General features: G+C 39.8%; 1 protein-coding gene across 9 annotated transcripts in view; it reads left to right on the top strand.

Annotated features, from left to right (window-relative positions):
- SULF2 (sulfatase 2) overlaps positions 1–18,002 on the top strand; it is a 151,909-nt gene that overhangs the window by 71,932 nt on the left and 61,975 nt on the right. For 3 of the 9 annotated variants that reach the window (XM_065691162.1, XM_065691155.1, XM_065691164.1), the window contains exons 1-3: positions 9,880–10,043; positions 14,242–14,423; positions 16,097–16,344. In XM_065691162.1, the coding sequence (XP_065547234.1) occupies positions 16,170–16,344 (175 nt within the window). In that variant the 5' untranslated portion in view covers positions 9,880–10,043; positions 14,242–14,423; positions 16,097–16,169. Of the gene's footprint in view, positions 1–9,879; positions 10,044–10,082; positions 10,208–14,241; positions 14,424–16,096; positions 16,345–18,002 lie in introns of those variants that run through there. The other 6 variants (XM_065691156.1, XM_065691157.1, XM_065691159.1 and 3 more) reach the window with 4 other exon arrangements.

Raw genomic sequence — 18,002 nt, 5'->3', positions numbered from 1 at the left:
AGGTAGTAAAGTTAAAATAAACTGCAGAATGACCTCAGCTGTGAACTGCTCTGCCATGTGATAATGTAGTGTCCTGACACAGATGTCCTCTTGCTGTTCTGCATTGGCAGCCAAAGGAGCAGGCTTAGCGTTTGAATTGAGAAAGATGAAATACAGCGGGAAATGGCTGCCCTCGGACCTTGCACTCAGATCTGGCAGGCTGGAATAATATCCCTGGCAGAGTTTTTCTGTTGTTTCTCTCTGCAGAATTTCTTTTAAAGTTGCTGGATTCTGGATGGTTGGTGTGGGCAGGTCATACACAGGCTGAATTTACACTGAACTGCGAAAAGGCTCAGCCCCAGAATCTTGTTCTAAACTAAAGTTTGTGCTCAAAAACTTCTGTCTCATAAAAGGAAAAACACCCACTGCCAAACCAAAACAGCTCTAGAGCACTGGCACAGGTTGCCCAGAGAAGCTGTGGCTGCCCCATCCCTGGCTGTGTTCAATGCCAGGTTGGATGGGGCTTGGAGCACCTTGGTCTAGTGACAGCAGGTTGGAACTAAATGAGCTTTAAGGTCCCTTTTAATCCAAGCCACTGTGTGATTCTCTGAATTTGGTTTTTTGTTTGTTTGTTTTGTTTTTGGAGCTCAGACCTAAGGGTTTATTTTAGGCATAGCTGTAGCAGTGGGACAAGAAAGGGGAATTGTCAGGTGGGGGGAGGAGCAGGAGGAGGAGCTAGCTGAGATAAGGTTCCAGCCTTAATGTTTTTGCCTTTGAAAGTTGCAGTTCAATATATCAAATGAATATATCATTCAGCTCTGTGCTCTTCAGCTTGGGTTTGGCAAGTTGCTGATGGAGACTTAAGAACACTTTCAAGATGCTGCCTTTTTTTCTTTGCCCATATTATTTTTAAACAGAAGTATTTCCATATTTTGAAAGATTATTTGGGTGCTTTTGCTTTTGACTGGTTTGAATCTTAATAGACTAGATATCTATCTGCATTTTTTTAGAGTAAAAATGAATGTTATTTTTTGAAACAAGAACTTACTCCAGTTGTTAGTGGAAAGCCTTTCACATGTAGGGCATAAACAATATGGCAAAAAATCTGGAAAAGGAGATGAAGTATTACTTCTGACTTCGTACTGTTCAATTTTAATATGGTTAGATTAATTGTTTTAAAGAGATTGAGGGGTTTTTTTAATGTTGAGATATTACTGTACATAAATTAACATGCTTTCCACTGTTGATAGCATTTGTAGTGTTACCAATCTCCTTCTGGCAGATGATAAAGTGCTTTAAGTTTCAAATATCTACTAATTCATGCAGCATTTAGGAGGAAGCGTTCTAAACAAGTGCTACCTGATGTAACTCAGTCTGATTTTTTACTTGATGAGCCTGAAACTGGGATATTATTTGCATATATTTTTCCTTTTTCTGTATCTTGGCTATTGGAAACACCATGTTTTGCAAGAATTTTATGCCTAAGATAGTTTTTAAAAAATAGATTTGCTCTAGGCCTTTTAGAGGTTTTGATCATAAAACAGGGAGTGTTGAAGAGGTTCTCATTTAGCAAGTGTGGCATGAGGCTTCTGGTGAAGTACATTATTTTTTCTGTTCACTTAAAATATTTCTTGGTAAAACTTGATAGGCTGTTTCAGTTACCCTGTGTTGAACTGATGCAAGGCAGAAGATTTGGTGTGTGAACTTGTGTGTGTTTAAAAATACGCAAACCAAGTATCTGCTGGAGAGTAGGAAATGTACCTTGGAATTACACTGCTGTAGCCAGAGCTCTTTGGATAAAACATTCCACTTCATGACAGATTTGAGCCTTTTTTAAAATCCTTTCAGCTGGCAATTGTTAAGCCTGAAGTTTGTCTTGACCTACTTCTAGTAAACAAAATTCAAAATGTTTCAATACTGAGCTATAAATATTGATTGGTGCTTTGCTGTCATTCCTACTTGAAGAAGAGTAGTTAAATTTTATGGATTTACCACAGTTGTTACTAAAAATCTGTGTGATGACTTGATAGGTATCTCCAGCAGCATTTTGCTGATACCACATGGTTTTATTCAAGAAAAACTGGAGAGCCAAATCCGCAAAAATAGATTTTTGAGTTTAAATTAAATTCATTTTAGCCAACTGCTTTGTCTCTGCAGTTTATGTAACTTGTCAATCCATGGTAAGAACTTTTTCCAAGTAAGATCATCCAACCTTGTCTTGAAAAATAACCTCTTCAGTTCCTGAAGAAATACACTTGGATATTGTTGTGTCAGACACTCCTGTTTGTCAGGACAAGTAGTTGATTTTTGTTTTACTTTGGGAGTAGCAAACTTCTCCAGAATTATTGCTATAATCAAGAAGGAGAGTGATGATGCACTCAACATAACTGAAGTATAAACCCGAAGGTTACATTGCCAAATGTCAAAAGTGTTCAGATACAGTTTCAGGACCTGAGGAAAGCTACATAAATTTTCAGAACTGTGTGCTGTGGGTGGTAGCCACTTCTGAAAAATCAATTCACTCCATTTGAGGTGTGTAAATAAGACTTACTGCATGTAAGAGATCTGACCGGTAATTTGTTGCTCACTGGTAATGCAGAAGCTTTGCAGTGATAGAAATACAGACTGTGCATCTACTGAAGTTAGTAATCAAATTCCCTCTGAATTCAGGATCAAATATAATTTTCAAGGAATGACTGAAGTCAGAAGTAATAATGTATTCTAAATCAGAAAGAGCAGCTGTAATGTTTATAAATAAATAAATAATAATAACTTTTAGAGGCACCAATCTGGCTCAATTTGTTCTTCCAAATATAGCTGTAGAGATGCTCCTACAATGATGATGAGTTAAAGGTTTAAAACTGGCATATAGAGAGGATGCTGCTTGTGAATTGAAAGAAAATGACATACAGCGAAGTATTTTCTCAAAGGAGAAACTACAATTACAAATAATAACTCAAAGTGATGGTCTTGAGTAGCAAAGGGGCTCAGTTGGACCTTGTAATATGCTGTACACATGAAGAAAACATAGAAATAAATCACCCGAAGTGGGCACTTATGTGATAGAAAATAAAAGGTTGAAACTAAAACAATCAGGTAGAAGCCCAGGATGCTAGTCAGATTACAGAATTGGAATCTTTTAGCTTATGTAAAGTATGACAGAAGAATCTAATTGCACAGGACTCTGAACACAGACAGTAGCTGAAGACTTATTTTTAGTGCTTTAGACAACTCTAATCACTTGAAGTTTTTGAAAGATGAAGAAAAATCAGATCTATTTATACAAATGTATTAAACACAAAAATGAGAAGAGGAAGAAACAGGGTTTCAAGGCATATTTTAGTCATCACTGGGTCACCGGCTGTTAATACTATAAATACTGTCCTATGATAGCAGTCATGACCTAGGTTTTCTTGCATGCAGGAACCTTACTAGTCACTTCCTTATAGGAGATTGTAAACTCTGAAGGAAGGGGAGTGATGTTAAAACTCACATGTAGATTTAACTCTATTTTAGCTTGGTGGAAATGAAAGGAAAGCATTCTTCAGTAGGGGTGGGACATGTTTCTGTTTCAGCATTTTTCTCAAATTAACCAGAAAGCATTTGGATGGCTTTAGTGTCCTTTAGACATTATGTAAGTAATCTCTGCCCTTGAAACCTAGGCAAAAAAAGAAAAATCTTTTTAATTAAAAAGCAACCTTTTCAAAGTATAATAATTTATATTTTAAGAACTCATAATATATGCATTAAATCTTTCAAATGATTGTACGTTCCCTGTCCTGAAAGTACTGAAGCTACCACAGCCCTATCAAACTGCATCCTGTACTTGTCGCTATATCTCTGTACTCCCTGTGTAACCAAATGACCTTACAGAAGCTGAGTCAAGAAACCCCTAATGATCAGATGATCAATAAGTGAGCCATGCCAATGACTGGTAGGTGAACATGTCTCATAAAGTAACCACCTGCTCTCTGAAGAATGAATCAGTCCTGACCCTCAAGGGACATCTATGAAGCACCTTCAAAAGATAAGCTGCAATATTAAAATTCATGACTCTGTTAAAAGGTAAAAATGATGGACTTGTTAGGGATACTGGCTTTATAGGTATTACAGTTTTCTTAACCTCTTTTCTGATTTCCCATGTGTCCCCACCTCAGTAATAAGTCTACATTTTCCAGGAGATTGATTAGTTCTTTGTTTTAATAGACCAAGCTGTGTCTCTTCTTTCTTAGTTAGCAAGCCTTCCTATGTCAGAGATAAGAGCTGCTCCTCTTTCCAATGGCTTGATTAACACATTAGTTAAACTCAGAGCATCTTAGCTTTGGAGGTTGCTGCTTGTATTTCAGACCTGAGGAAGTGCTTGATATGCCTGAGGGTGCATGTGCTCTTTCCTGTGTGTAGCAGTTGATCTAATAACAGGTATCACATCCCACTATAAGCATTGCATTGCTTGTGCAATTGAAGCAACCAAACAGGAAAATAACTTTGTATGTGTGAAATGCTGGCAATTGTGTCATTTGCTCTTGTATTTCTTAGAATAGTGCATTTGAAGTCCAGTTCAGAATATATAAATATTCAGTCAGAACAGCGATCTATTTTATTACTAGAAGTATTTGAGGTAGTGAGAGAGAACTCAACAGTAATAGTTAGAAGACCTAATGAAAAGCAGAATAAGCAAACAGTAAGCTGTAGCTTTTCTAATGGAGGTGAAGTCCAACTGCATCCCTTTGGACTTTGTGCTTGCAGAATGTCTTTGTAAGTGAAGGTACTTCTGCTGTAGGTGCAGCAAATCCACCTGAACATAAAAACCACAGACCAAACTCTTCATACGGCAAAGAGTCCATAACATACACTGGATACCTGCTCCAATTTGGAGTTCTTCAGAGGCAGGACATGAAGGTGACTGTTCAGGTGCCAGGAATGCTTTACTGGAGACAGATGGAGATAGTGTGGTCATGCAGATAGATCCTTGACTAACATTAAATGCACATGAGCCACATTAAAGAATGGACATTGAAGTGTTACTTTACATTGAAGCCTGCTACTCTCTCCATTCTCTATCAGTTGATTATACATTTTTCACCTCTAATACCTTCAAATCAGAGCATAATATTTTTGAGATAGGCACAGCTTTTTTTAATCATTACATACTTTACTCTTTTCTTAGTTCCTATGTTAGTCATGATTTTTACCTAAGGGCAATGGTACTGACTTCTCTAAGAGAAGTTTTAGTGAAAGTGAGTTCACATTTGGCATCACATACCAACTTATGCAGAGAGGCAGCTAATCATTAGTTAATAATGTTTGTTGATTATTGTCTCAGTGCTCCATATCCATACATTTTTCAACATCCATGTATCAGAACAGAAGGTAGTCTGAGCACCCTACTACAAAGTGTTGAAAGCCTACAAGGGAAAATTAGATCAGGATATACCAAAAAAATCTGAATTCTTTGTGAGAAAAAAAAAATCCTTAATGAAATAAATTATTAAATCATGGCTGACTTACAAGCAGCTATTCTATGGGTAATTCATAAATGGGGGAAAAGGAGCCCTGCTTTTCTTCATTGCTGCTCTCTTTATATGGGCTGTGACCAGTAATGGTTCATTGGATTTATATCCTCTGTGTAGATCTTCAGATGCATCTTTGAGCTTTATAATATTGTTAGTGCTCAGAGCACATATTAATTTTGTATGTGAATTTCAGGATCATTCTAAGAGTGTTTTCTTATTAATTTCTTTTTGGCTTTCCAGGAAACATTTGTCTTGAGTTTGCTGTCCAAATAGATAAGCTATCACTTTTACCAGCGCACTGGGTGTTTACTTCTGTTACTGTTATAACTTCCCTGTCATCTTTGCTGCGTCAGCATTTCGATAAGCAACTTGCATCCACTATTTTGAATTGTGATCAAAATTCATCTGATTAATCTTAGACTAGAATTATATTGTCTTGACACATTGTCAACTCATACTTGTAACTAAATTCATACAGTATACCATACTTAATCTTTATGGTTACATAGAAGAGTGTAATGCAATTCTTTGCTTAGTATTTGGATGAAGCAGCCAAGGTGAATTATTCCCTTCTCCTTTGCTTTTTCTGGCCATGTTCCCCTTTTCCATTCTCATAGTACCTCAAAACATATAAACCATTTTCCCCCATAATGTGATTACACATTTACAGAAAGTGCAGCTCAACTTCAGGAGCAGAGCAATAGCCCGCAAAATCCTATTGAGCTGGAGTCTGCAATATAAAACACATACAGTGTGAGGGGTCACAGTATGCAGCGTGTTGTGCTGTTTGATACCTTCCTAATAGCATTTAGGTTTGTTGGTGAAGCAGCTTTTATTTATCCATTTTATGCAACTGGAGTTGTTCAAAGAAGTAAAACTCTGTAGTGCTATGAGGGCTCTGACCAGTGTAATCAGTCCAGTGTAACTCTGGACTGATAACTGTAATATATGACGCTGAGGGAAAGCAAGGGAGATGAGACTTATGTTCTGTTGCTGGCTTTATTTCTAGGTCTTTAACAAGGGCTCAGAGCACGTGTGTACACATGAAAAATTATGAAAGAGAGGAGAAATCAAAGTGACTTCTGGTTTGAGAGGTTTTATGAGTTGCTATGAAGATAAAGATTAGCAAGTCATAAGAATTGGAAGGCATTGAGCAGAGTATGTAAAAATGTGAAAGCCAGCCCTTCTTTGTTTCATGTAACATGAGAACAATGCTTGAGCTCTGAAAGCACAACATATCTGGCAACAGTGTTAAAGACATGCGTTACACAGTGGGTTGCCTGTTTTCTATTTTTGGGGTGTTTTTAGTGACTTTGGACTCTCTCTGTGTTCTCCTTTCTCAGAAGTTCCTTCTCTGTAGGCTGAGGTGCTGCTCCTCCTCTTGGGCTCTGTTCTGGAGGACATTCCCCATGACTGCTTGTCACACCTTTAACTTGTGTCTCAGGACTGATTCAGAGATACTAGTGTGGATCCCCACCATCTGCCAGCTGGATCTAAGTGCTTCCCCTTTACATGCCAGTGCATAGTGTATTTAACAGTCCCACACACTTTGGTCTGTACCTTTTTCTGTGTTGCACTAACTTGAAAGTGAGGTGGACAGAGAAACTAGATTAAATTGTTGAAGGGATTTGGAGGCCTAATGGTGCAGATCAATGTGTGATGATATTTAAAGAAATGCCTGCACGTCCAGTTCTCCTAATTTTAACAGGTATTGCCTGGGATTATTTTTTTAAAACAAATTACTTGGATAAAAGGCAACATTTGTTATTTGAGGCACAGTAAAATAACTCCAAGCTGTTCAGTGCATACTGTGAGAGAGATCTGAACAGTGAAAAAGCTCTGGTGCGGGAGTGAAAGGGAAGGATCTTGCCTTTTTGATTTATCTTCTGCAGTCCTGACCAGTTGTGATGGTCCATATATACCAATGGAATCCTTTCCCAGATAGTGAATGAAAGTTTTGCTTTAGTTACAAAGTGGATACCTAAAAAGTTTCTTCCCCATTGCACCAGCAGGCTTTCAGACCTTGTTTTACCAGTCATTTCACGTGATTTTATTGCACTAGACTTCAAATAAACCACAGTGTTTTAAATATGTCTATATCCCTTGATTTTTATTTTTTTTTTTTTGGCCATAGGAAAACTAGCTGAAATCGCCAAACTGCTTTAACTTTGGAAACCATTCACCAAGTATGCATAATAGTTGTTATCCCTACTGTTTTGTAACAGTGCCAGAACAAGTTCTTTTGAAATGCATGAGATGGAAACCCCATTCTCTTGAAGAGGAAGCACCTTTCACTTTGCAGGGTTGTCTCAGACCAGGGGGTATATTATCCTCTTAATGCACTTGCATAACTCCCATTAACATTAATGGAAATTACATGCACTCACTGTGAGGTGAATACACCCTTTTGTTGGAATGAGCCATCGAGTGTGACAGATTTTCCAGTGATGTTAAAATCAAATTTGGATTGCAATACTAATGTTAGTAATACAGGTTTTAGTATCTTTGTGGCTTGTAGTTTATATTAATGAAAATTCACAAGCTATTCACAATAGCTGTATCTGAGGTCGTGAGTTTCTTGGAATAGAAAATCCCATTTCCAGTGCTCTAGAAAAATGATGTTTTAAACAAGGAGCTGGTCCATTTTGTTTTCCAATTTAAAATTTTGTCCTCTGCATTGCAAACCTGGTATTTTTGTTTGGCTTGGTGGTTGATGTTTGCAGTGCCTTTAGAGTTTGTTGGTAGAGGTATAGTGTTGCCGATGCAAGCTGTTGGCCTGTGGGATAGCTACATTCCTGGTTCTGTTCCTGGTCTTGCTGCCTGAAGTCTGCTTGGCTCTGGGTGACTCAGCTGCCTTCTCCAACACTAATTCATGCCCCAAATGTGCAGAATCAGACCAATGCAGCTCACAGGTGTTGTAAAAACGTATTGTCTGTAAATTGTTTTATTGTAAGATGAAAGTTGCTAGTAAAAGGTCAAATGTTATCACAGAAAGCAATATAACAATTTAATCAGCATGTTAGCAAGATAGAGCTCCTGTTTTACACACACATTCTGTGTTGGTGTGACTCCCTGTTAGGGAGAGGTTTGTTTATTCCAATACAGTTGGACTGTTGCAGCCCCTAGTGTGTACCTAGTTGTACGACAGAAAGGGGGTTCACTGGTGGTATTTGTTCAAAATACTTACTTCTAGACCTCTATACTGTGAGTCTCTTCTGCTCGGCTTTTTTTTCCTTAAAACTGTAGGTAATCATTTTCCTGCAGCATTCTCAAGAGCCATCTAATTTCCTTGCTGTTCTATAGCTGTGCAAGTGTGTGTTTTGACTTGGGCAGGGAAAAGATAGAATCTTCTTTCTCTAATCTGTTTCTTACTCCTCCTCTTCCATTGATTGTTGGTCTTGCACAGGAAAGCTTTATCCTGCTCATCTTCAACCACAAAAACCATTTTCACTGTAGCATCTTTTTGTGATAAAAGTAGTAGCTTAAAGGTCTTTTTTATTTTCAGCTTCTTTTCTAATGCATACTTAAAAGACACAAATTCAAAGTAAAATCTTAAAGATCTAGTGGCATTTGTGATTTATGGCCTCCTCCATGGATACTTTGGCATTAGATGTAATAACAACGGTTGGGAAGTTCTGAGATAACTGGAGTTGCATGTGTGACACTATCATAGAATCACAGAATGGTTTGGTTTGGAAGGTATGTTAAAGCTCTTTTGGTTCCACTCCCCTGCCAGGGGCAGGGTTACCTTTCACTAGACCAGGTTGCTCCAAGCCCCATCCAACCTGTCCTTAAACATTGCCAGGGATGGGGTAGCCACAGCTTCCCTAGGCCTGGAGAAGCTAAAAGAAAATGCTGTACTCTTATATATTTTTACATATTAATGTACCAGTATAGTTGAAACATAGGTATTTAAAATGTCTTTAAGGAATCCACCAAAGACATATTATATATTTAGGTATTTATCCAAACACTCAAGTTCTATGAGTAGAATGTAACCTCCCTGGAGGAGGTAATTCCTGATGCAGATGGGGCCCTTTAATTTCAGCCGCACCACTGCAAGTGCTGTCTGTGTTTCCAACACACTAAGAAGCCCTCGCCTGTCCCTCCGCAGGTGTCAGGGTGCAGTCCCCGTCAAGGGACTGACCTCTTGGCTTACAAAGGCGTTGAGCACCCTGCGACAGCGGGGGGGGGGGGGGCGCTGGCTTTGGCCGCCCCATTTCTCCCGTGCGAGACGGAGTGTGGAGCTGCGCCCCCGCGGTGCTGCCGCCGGACTCCGGCTGGTGGAGCGGGTTCCTCCCTACCAGCCGCGGGGGCATTGCGTCAAGCCTGGGAGGAGGATCCTCGAGGTAAATGAACTTTTTAAACGGGAAAAGGAGAAGAAGGGAGAGGAGGAAGAAGAGGCGGGGACAGCACCGCGTCTTGCTCTCTACGGGAAAACGGGCTTCGGCCGTTGCCCGGCGCCACGGCCGGAGGATGCGCTTCGCCGTCGCGCTGAGCGCCCGGCTCCGCAGGCGGGCGGTGGGGCTGCGGCCGTAGCGCGGCTCCGCGGTGAGTGGGCGGTGGCGCTGTCCGCGCAGTGAGCGCTAGAGCGAGCGGCGGGAGCCCGGAGCGGCGGTGCCCTGCCGCCGGGCTGCAGGAGCGGGGAGCTTGGGCCGAGGGGCTGGTGCAGCAAGCAGGCAGCGAGTGCATCTGGCCGCGCTCCTGCTGCATAGGTAACGGGCGGGGCTGGAAGTTGAGCGAGGTGTGACGAGAAAGAGGGCTTGGGGCTGTGAGACGGGTGAGAGTCGCCGGCTACCGTCGGGATCGCTGCGGCCCCGGGCACCCGTGTCCGGTGCGGCCGGAGTCCCCGGCCCTCCCGGCCCTAAGGCTGTTGCCCACGGCGGGGCGAGACGTCCTGGCCGGTCGGTAATGGGTACCCCGCGGGAGGACCGGGATATGGCCCCGGCTGCGGGTGCTGGCGGGGCCTCTGCTCGCCGCCCTCTTACTGGTGCAGCCCCGTGCTCAGTGAGAGGCAGCCTGTGTGGAAAAAGAGTTTCCAAAGGCAGCTGATGCCCTGGCACTCAGCTTCCCATTTAGCAAATACCCGTGTGTGTCCGGGTGATGTGGGCACTGACTGTATGTGCCTTGCGTATGTATATGCATAGCATGGTTGGGGTTTTTTTTCCTGTATGCGGCTACAGATAATTTTGTCTGCTTGGTACGATGTATTTGTGCACTGGTAACTGTTCTCGCCTACTTTTTCTATCTTAAAGCACTTACATTCGTTCCCGTCTGGTATTTTCACAAGTGAAAGTCTGTTGTTATTACTGTACTTAATACAAGTTAACATAATTATCTTTAAAGGCAGAGATTGTCTATCTTTATGATTTGTAAGTAAGTGGAGATAATAAGTATAATAGGGAAATTATTCCTAATCTCTTCCCAGTTATTGGATTATCATTTCTTGTGGCGCAGAAAAGCGTGTTTTATTATTGTGGATTTGGGGGATCTACGTAGCAGTTTAACCTGTCTGAGGAGTGTGTGTACTGGGAAGCTTTAATAATAAGATGCAAGGAGTGAACAGAAAGAATACTGTGGTTTTGTGGAAAGTATATTGTACTGTTTAAAACACCTTTAAAAATATCAAATGCTGTGGAAACTTGTAAGTTATTATTCCATTTTATTTAAAATGAAGTTGTAGAACAGGGAAGAGATTCTGTAATGCAAGTAAACTCCCTGGTGATAAATATTTAGCTTAGGTGTAGAGTTCACCAGCGTAAGGAAAGCGAGTCAGAAGAACACGTAAGAATAGTAATTTAGTGCTGTAGCAAGTCCTGGAAGCTCTGTTCTGGAGCTTCCAAATAGCTACGAAAGATTGTAGATATTTGCAAATAAAAACAGTTTAGCTGTAGTTTGTGTTGGTAAATCAGCATGACTGTAATATTTGAGAGGCACAGCCCTGGGGATTTGATTTTGTCCTTTCTCTTCAATTTCTTACTTTCCCGGGGGAAAACCCCCCAAAGTATAAAGCTGTAAGAAAACACAGTATGTTGTTAGATTACAGCAGTAACATTGATAGCAGGATTCCCTAGAGAACCTTGTTTGATTGCAAACAAGATTCTTCCCGGTCCTCGTATACAAATGTGTTTATGTTTTATGAGCAAAAATATAATGGTTTCAAATGGTCAGTGAAAAAGGACTTCTCATAACCAGACCTGGATGCGTAGAAGCGACTCAAGAGTTAAAAGAACAGCAGCACTGCTGAATCCATTTAACTGGCAAAGTGGTTTTAATTGGGTTGGTTGCTAGGGAATGGCTCCAGCACCATGTCTTTCAATAAATTTAAACATTGGACAAATGGCACACCTAAGTCTGCTTATATGATACACCTGGTAGTGGCTCCAGCCCTATTTAGAGCAGGTGTGCGTTGCTTCTTGCTCATCAGTTTTCCCTTCCTGTGCAGCTCCAGCATGTGGTTTATATGCTGCTGCCCTGCTCTGCCGTGGTGGCTGGGTGGGCTGAACTTGCCATCAATGCGGTACCAGTGCTTTGCAGTAGACTTATTTGAAAAAAATAATCAGTTAATAGAAGTAGGATTAGAAACAGCTCTCTAGAGGTAACCTGAAAGTGGGATTAATTAATTTATTATTTGATACAGGAATAGATTCGTTACATGTTTGTTCCTTTTCTGCTCCAGGAAGAGTCAGGTGTTACTCTTGATTACATTGGAATAACTTAATTATTTGACCTCAGTGAGGTTGCACTGCACTCATGCGTGGGGCAGTTGTGCTTGGACAGGCATTAAAGATGGGGAATGCCAGTGTGTACTGTACTGTCTGTTACTAGTGTTGCACACAGTACCTCCTACACCTGTGCCAAGCAGTACGGATCAATAGCATGTTAAAAATGTCATCTGGGGTAGAGCTGACGCTGGTCATCCCTGTGTATTCTGCCTCTGCTGCTGTAGAACTGTCATTAGTTAGAGGGCAGTATTAAAACTAAGTCTTTCCTTGGTGCAAATGCTACTTGGGAACAGAGTTTGGCTCCTTTCTTTTATAAATAGAATAAATGTACTGAAGTCTGGCTTTATTTCTTCAACATTTATAATGTGACTTAGTGTAATGTTCTGTGTTGCCACACAGGAGAATTAAGTTTGGCTTTATTCTCATTCCCCATTCCAGCAGGAGTTATGAAGAAAAAGAAGCAGCTGTGTCTAATTCAGGCTATGGAGGGAGTCAGGGACTTGTTAAACTCCACCGTAAACCATAGAAAATAAGAGATGCAGACTTTGTCTAAAGCAGCCTTCTAGAAGGTTGCATAGGCTTAATCAAGCCGAGTTAGGTGCCCCAGCTGAAGAACACTTCATAAATTACCGATAGCATTTGCTTAAATATAAACCAGGAGTGAGTAGGCTTGTCAAGTTCATATGTGTAATCTGGGAGAAAATAAGAGGCATACCTAATTCTCATGGGAGCCACTCCAGATTAAGCATCTTTAATATTGGAGGATGGCCTGCAGAGGCATAGAAAGCAGTAGACCATCTGTACCACTCAGACCAAAATGCATCGTTGGAGAGGGTGCTATATTAAATGTGAAGGCAGACTGGGGCACTGCTGTGGACTTATCTATGAGTTGCAGCTTAAACTTGTTGACAGAAATGGAGAAAGAACTGTGATAGAGACTTTACCAGATTTCTCCCCTGAAGTTCACTGAAGACTAGGGGTTAAAAAAAAATCAATCTATATTTGACCACTGGCAATCCAGGCGAGAGCCTCTTCTGTTGCTATTCTAAGTACTGTTTAAAGCTGGCTTTTAGATTTTATTGCATATATGCTGTTAGTTGTGGCATGTCTGTTTTATGAATGCATACTTCGAGAAACAGGTTATTTTCTAAAATTGCTTTAATTTTCTTACCTAGTTATTGGTATGAGTTTTGCACATAATTACATACTTTGAGTTGGTTCCCAGCAGTACTTACGCTGATAATAATAGGAACATAACACATCAGAGTAGTTAAAAAATCTTCATTGAGGAGAGGGGTGAGAAAGAGATAACAGGTTCAGGAGAAGTTGCCTCTTGTACTTGACAGGAAATTCTCTCCTCCACTTGCAGTATCCTCTCAGAGATAACTCTTTTAAACCATAAAGATATAAATGTGGATAAAATAGCTGTGGAAGAGCAGTTTATGCACATCCCCAAATGCGTTGGGTATTTTATAGATAGAGAAGCAGCTTTCTGAGCTGGGGACAATGTCTATTTTTAGTGACAATGGAGGGAGGGACAAGCAATAAACTGGGAGGAAAAGACAGGCAAAGGGAGAGAGGCAATGAGGTCATGAGGTTACTGCCATGCATTTATTTAAAAGGAGTGAGAAAAATGCAAAGAAGGCTGTCAGATGCACAATACTCTACAGTGAATGTAGTTATGAGCGGATACAAGAATGGAAGGCCTTAAATACTGCAAGGAGAGTCAGCAAATGCTAGTATTCCAAGAAGCTATTGGCTAGTGTAGAGCAGAAAAACCCACACTAACTTTTAGAACTTCAGGAAAAGGTTTGTGCATAATGAAAACATGTGTAGTCACTTTATTTTATTGGGTTTTTTTAACACAAGTACATGTGGAGTAACTGCCGAAAAGCAGAAGTCACTTCTATACTTTCTCTTCCCAAAAGCTGGTGTCCAGGAATATGTGCCTGCTAAACTAACTTTATTTTTTGTTTGGTTTTTTTTTTTGTTTGGTTTTTTTTACCCCTTCCCTTTTGAAACAGACCCAGGTTTGCCTTTCAAGCTGCTTTCGACTACTCTGGACAGTAGCAACACAGTGAGTCTGACATGATTCTTCCCAGTTGTGCTGCTGCAGATGGAATTCTGAGTACAAGGAATGAAAATTGATAGGACTTGTTGGTGTTCCTTCTGCTGCAGCCTGGCACATCTCTGAGCAGCCACAGAGGTACTAAAGCTCTGCCTGTGAACTTAGGAATCTGGACTTTTCCCTTTCCATTGGTACAAGTGCTAGGATATTAAAAATCAATGTTTAGTTTCTATGAAAAAACTTTATTTCACCTGCCTGTGAAACTCGCTGTAGAAACTAGTAAGGAATAAGGATTTTTCATTTCCTTAAAACCCTCTTAGTATGTTTTTGGAAAACAGCCTTAATAAATATTGCATCATGCTATAGCTACATATCTGTTGACTTACATGAAAATTCAATATGCATTTGTTAAATAAGCATGGAAGCAGAGTACAATTTTTCAGACCAGTGGTTTTGCTATTGCATGAGAACTTCCTTAATCAAAGTTTATCTCAAAGAACAGACGCTGGCAGAGATCAAGTAATAATGTGGCAATGAAATAATCTGCTGGAAGAAAAAGTGTTTTCCCAAGTGGCTTTAGGGGCAGGGTGGCCAATGTATTTCTTTGGGTAAAACGCTCTGTGCTGGGTTCTTTCTAGTCAGGCATTTCTGGTCTTTACAAAAAGCAGATACTCTCCCTTGTGTTATTTTTAATTGATTTTTTTTCAATGCACTACAAGAGATTGTTGGCACCAGTCCAGGAAAAGGCAGGCAGCAAGCAGGGAATTCATCAAAAACTGACTCATTGATCGCTGGATCTGATGAAATAATTAGTACTTGATATTTTCAATACAGTTTCATACTGTTGTTTTGACTTCCAAAAGCAAGAGAAAATCCCTTCATACCGGAGGAGCATTGAGCAAAACAATGATTATCAAAATTCTTCAGCACACCTATATATTTTTTGGACTCTCTGTGTAAGAATTGTGAAAGATTTTTAATTGGCTCATCAACAGGAGCAGTACCAGTTAGACGTGCTCTGTTCTGCAAGCAGGTTAATTCTGGTGCATTGTGTTTTCTGATGGAGAGAAGTCACAGGCGCTGCAAATCACTTTGGTGCTTCCATTCCCAAACATTTGCAGTAATGGGCCTTCAAATGTGCTCATTAATAATAATGATATTAAAAAAAAAGAATAAATCTTGGAAGCCATCAGAAACGCTGAAGGGATATCACACGAACATCAAAGCTATACTAGACTTCAAACAGCATTGTACCATAGTTCCAAGTTCTGGGCAGCTCTGCTCTGTAATGAAATTTGTAAGATAAATCAGTGTATAACAAGTCATCTGTCTGAGGGTCTTTTATGAATTTGCAGATGTGTTGTTAATTCGGTGAATTTTGCCATAGTCCTGGCAGTAAGGAAAGACGTGTTTGGGTTTTTAATTCAACATCTGCATTTTTGATGCAGTAAAAAAAAAGTCATCTCGAAACATCCCATAACTGTAAGGAAGCTGGTTGCTTTTTACATGTATCAAAGCAAAAGTAAGGGTTTGATACCCTGCTAAATCCTTCAACTTGCTGCCAAGTTTGAGCACTGGGTGAAACTTCACTGCTGATGTTGATAACAGTTCATGAACTGTGAATTTTTCAAGTTTCTGCTTCTAGCTGGCACTACAGGAAAAGGTTAAATTGGTGTGTTTGGGGTTTTTTTGTTAGGAGTTAGATTATTTCAAGTATATTGCTTTTTACTACTTTGGAGAGAAACTTGCTGTCCCTTGTGGGGCAGGGAGGTCAAGGTATAAATAAACACTTGTTTCCTTCTCCCTTATAGGAGACCTGCAAACAAAGAAGAAATAGAAGCCATTAACCTACCTTGTTCAGAAAGAACACTAAATCAGCACAATATGGCACAGCACAGTATTGTCCTTGGATTATTCATGATGACTGTTTTATCACTGCTGGATGGAAGTTCAGCTTTCCTGTTAAATCAGCGTCTGAAGGGAAGATTTCAAAGAGACCGTAGAAACATCCGCCCAAACATCATCCTTGTTCTTACTGATGATCAGGATGTAGAACTTGGTAAGAGCCCAACATAAAGAGAATTTATATATGGCACTGCTTTGCCTTGAATCTAGATTCTTGTGTTCAGAATAATTATCTTTTATCTGTGTGAAAAATGACAAGAAGAAAAGTAACAAAAGTTTAAACCTACCTTCCTGTAGAAAATATTTTCCAACCACATGCAATTCAAGGACAGCAAAAGTTAGTCTCCAGTTAAAATGCTAAACTTTCCTGTTTCTGTGGAAATACGAGACTCCTGCCTATCTGTCTTCATTAGACACCTAAACTATGCTTCTGGCGATTGCAGGTTTAACCTGGGAAGCTACGTGCCAAAGCAGTAGATTTAAATTCATAACTGATTATTGCACCATGTAATTACCCAAATTTTTGTGTGTAATTGCAGACGTTCATTACACACACAATTTTCATTTTAATTACTTAAATGTTACCTAGAATAGTCGTACTGTTCTTGGTATTGTCCATTTAGATGTGTAGTTAATTACTGACCAAGATCACTTAGTAAAGACCTTTTGATACTGTGTTACTCAATGCTATGTTAATTGTTGAAGAAAGGAGATGAAGATTAAACATGTGCTTTGCCTAATGATTTGGAATAACGAATTAACTGACAGAGGCTGGGTTTGTTACCTGAACAAGCTTATATTTATTAAATGTTGTCTGTAGTTAGAAGTGATTAACACAAACCAGTTTACATTAATAATTTTGCATTAGAAATATGCTTTTAAGTGGGTATAAAGCGTGGATCATCTGGAAGATGAGAGCTTGTGTATGTGTGGTCTGGTGAGGTTTTTGACAGTTGGGGAAAAACTGGAAAACAGACCTCACAGAAGAAATGGAACACAATAGTAAAATTAACCAGTTAGTGTAATTTACACACTTCCTCATGTAATTTACACACTTCCTCATCTAATTGGGAAGTTAATCACAGCAATGTGGCAATATTCCTGCAGATGCTTTGCTTTTATTAATATTGCTGCATGTCTGCAGTATTGTAGATGTCATGTTCTTCTCAAAGGTGGTGAGGAAGCTTTCTATGGCACTAACCCCACCAAATACAAATGTAATTCATATTAGTAGGGTCAGAAAACTATTTGTTGTTGTCATCGTCACTTTTCTAACGGTTATTTGGATCACAAAGAAAGCAGCTTCAATAATGCATATCCCGAAGAACTTAACTGCATTATCTTGCAGGCTCAGAAGGTGGTCCTAAAAAATTTATCATCTTCCATTTTATGCTAGCCTGCTTGTTTCTGATGCAATTGTCTAAGTCCTTTGGGCAGTATAGTTTCTCTTCTCTGATAATCTGATGCTTTCCAATTTCAAGCATAATGGGCATGTGTCCACACAAATTAGGATCTAAGTAAGGAAAATCCATTTGATGAAGCTGAGATTTGATATTTGTCGTTTGCCACTAATGGCTCTGGGAGACCCAATATTTATTTGAATTAATTTTTATTCTTGTCTCGTGTCTGGAGAGCTGTCCAAGTTAATCATAATTGCCATTTGTGGGGATTGTGGTTAATGCACTTAAGAAAGATGGGAATAAAATGTGAATAATGAACAAAAGCTAAGGAAAACTTGGAAGCTGTGAAACTGTTGCAAAGAAGCTGTGCATAACTAAGATTTCATCTGCTTCTAAAAATATTCTGTAACTG

This window comes from Lathamus discolor, chromosome 11 (genome assembly GCF_037157495.1).
Source record: "Lathamus discolor isolate bLatDis1 chromosome 11, bLatDis1.hap1, whole genome shotgun sequence".
Lineage (NCBI taxonomy): Eukaryota > Metazoa > Chordata > Aves > Psittaciformes > Psittacidae > Lathamus > Lathamus discolor.
This window is presented reverse-complemented; position numbering and strand designations above follow the sequence as displayed.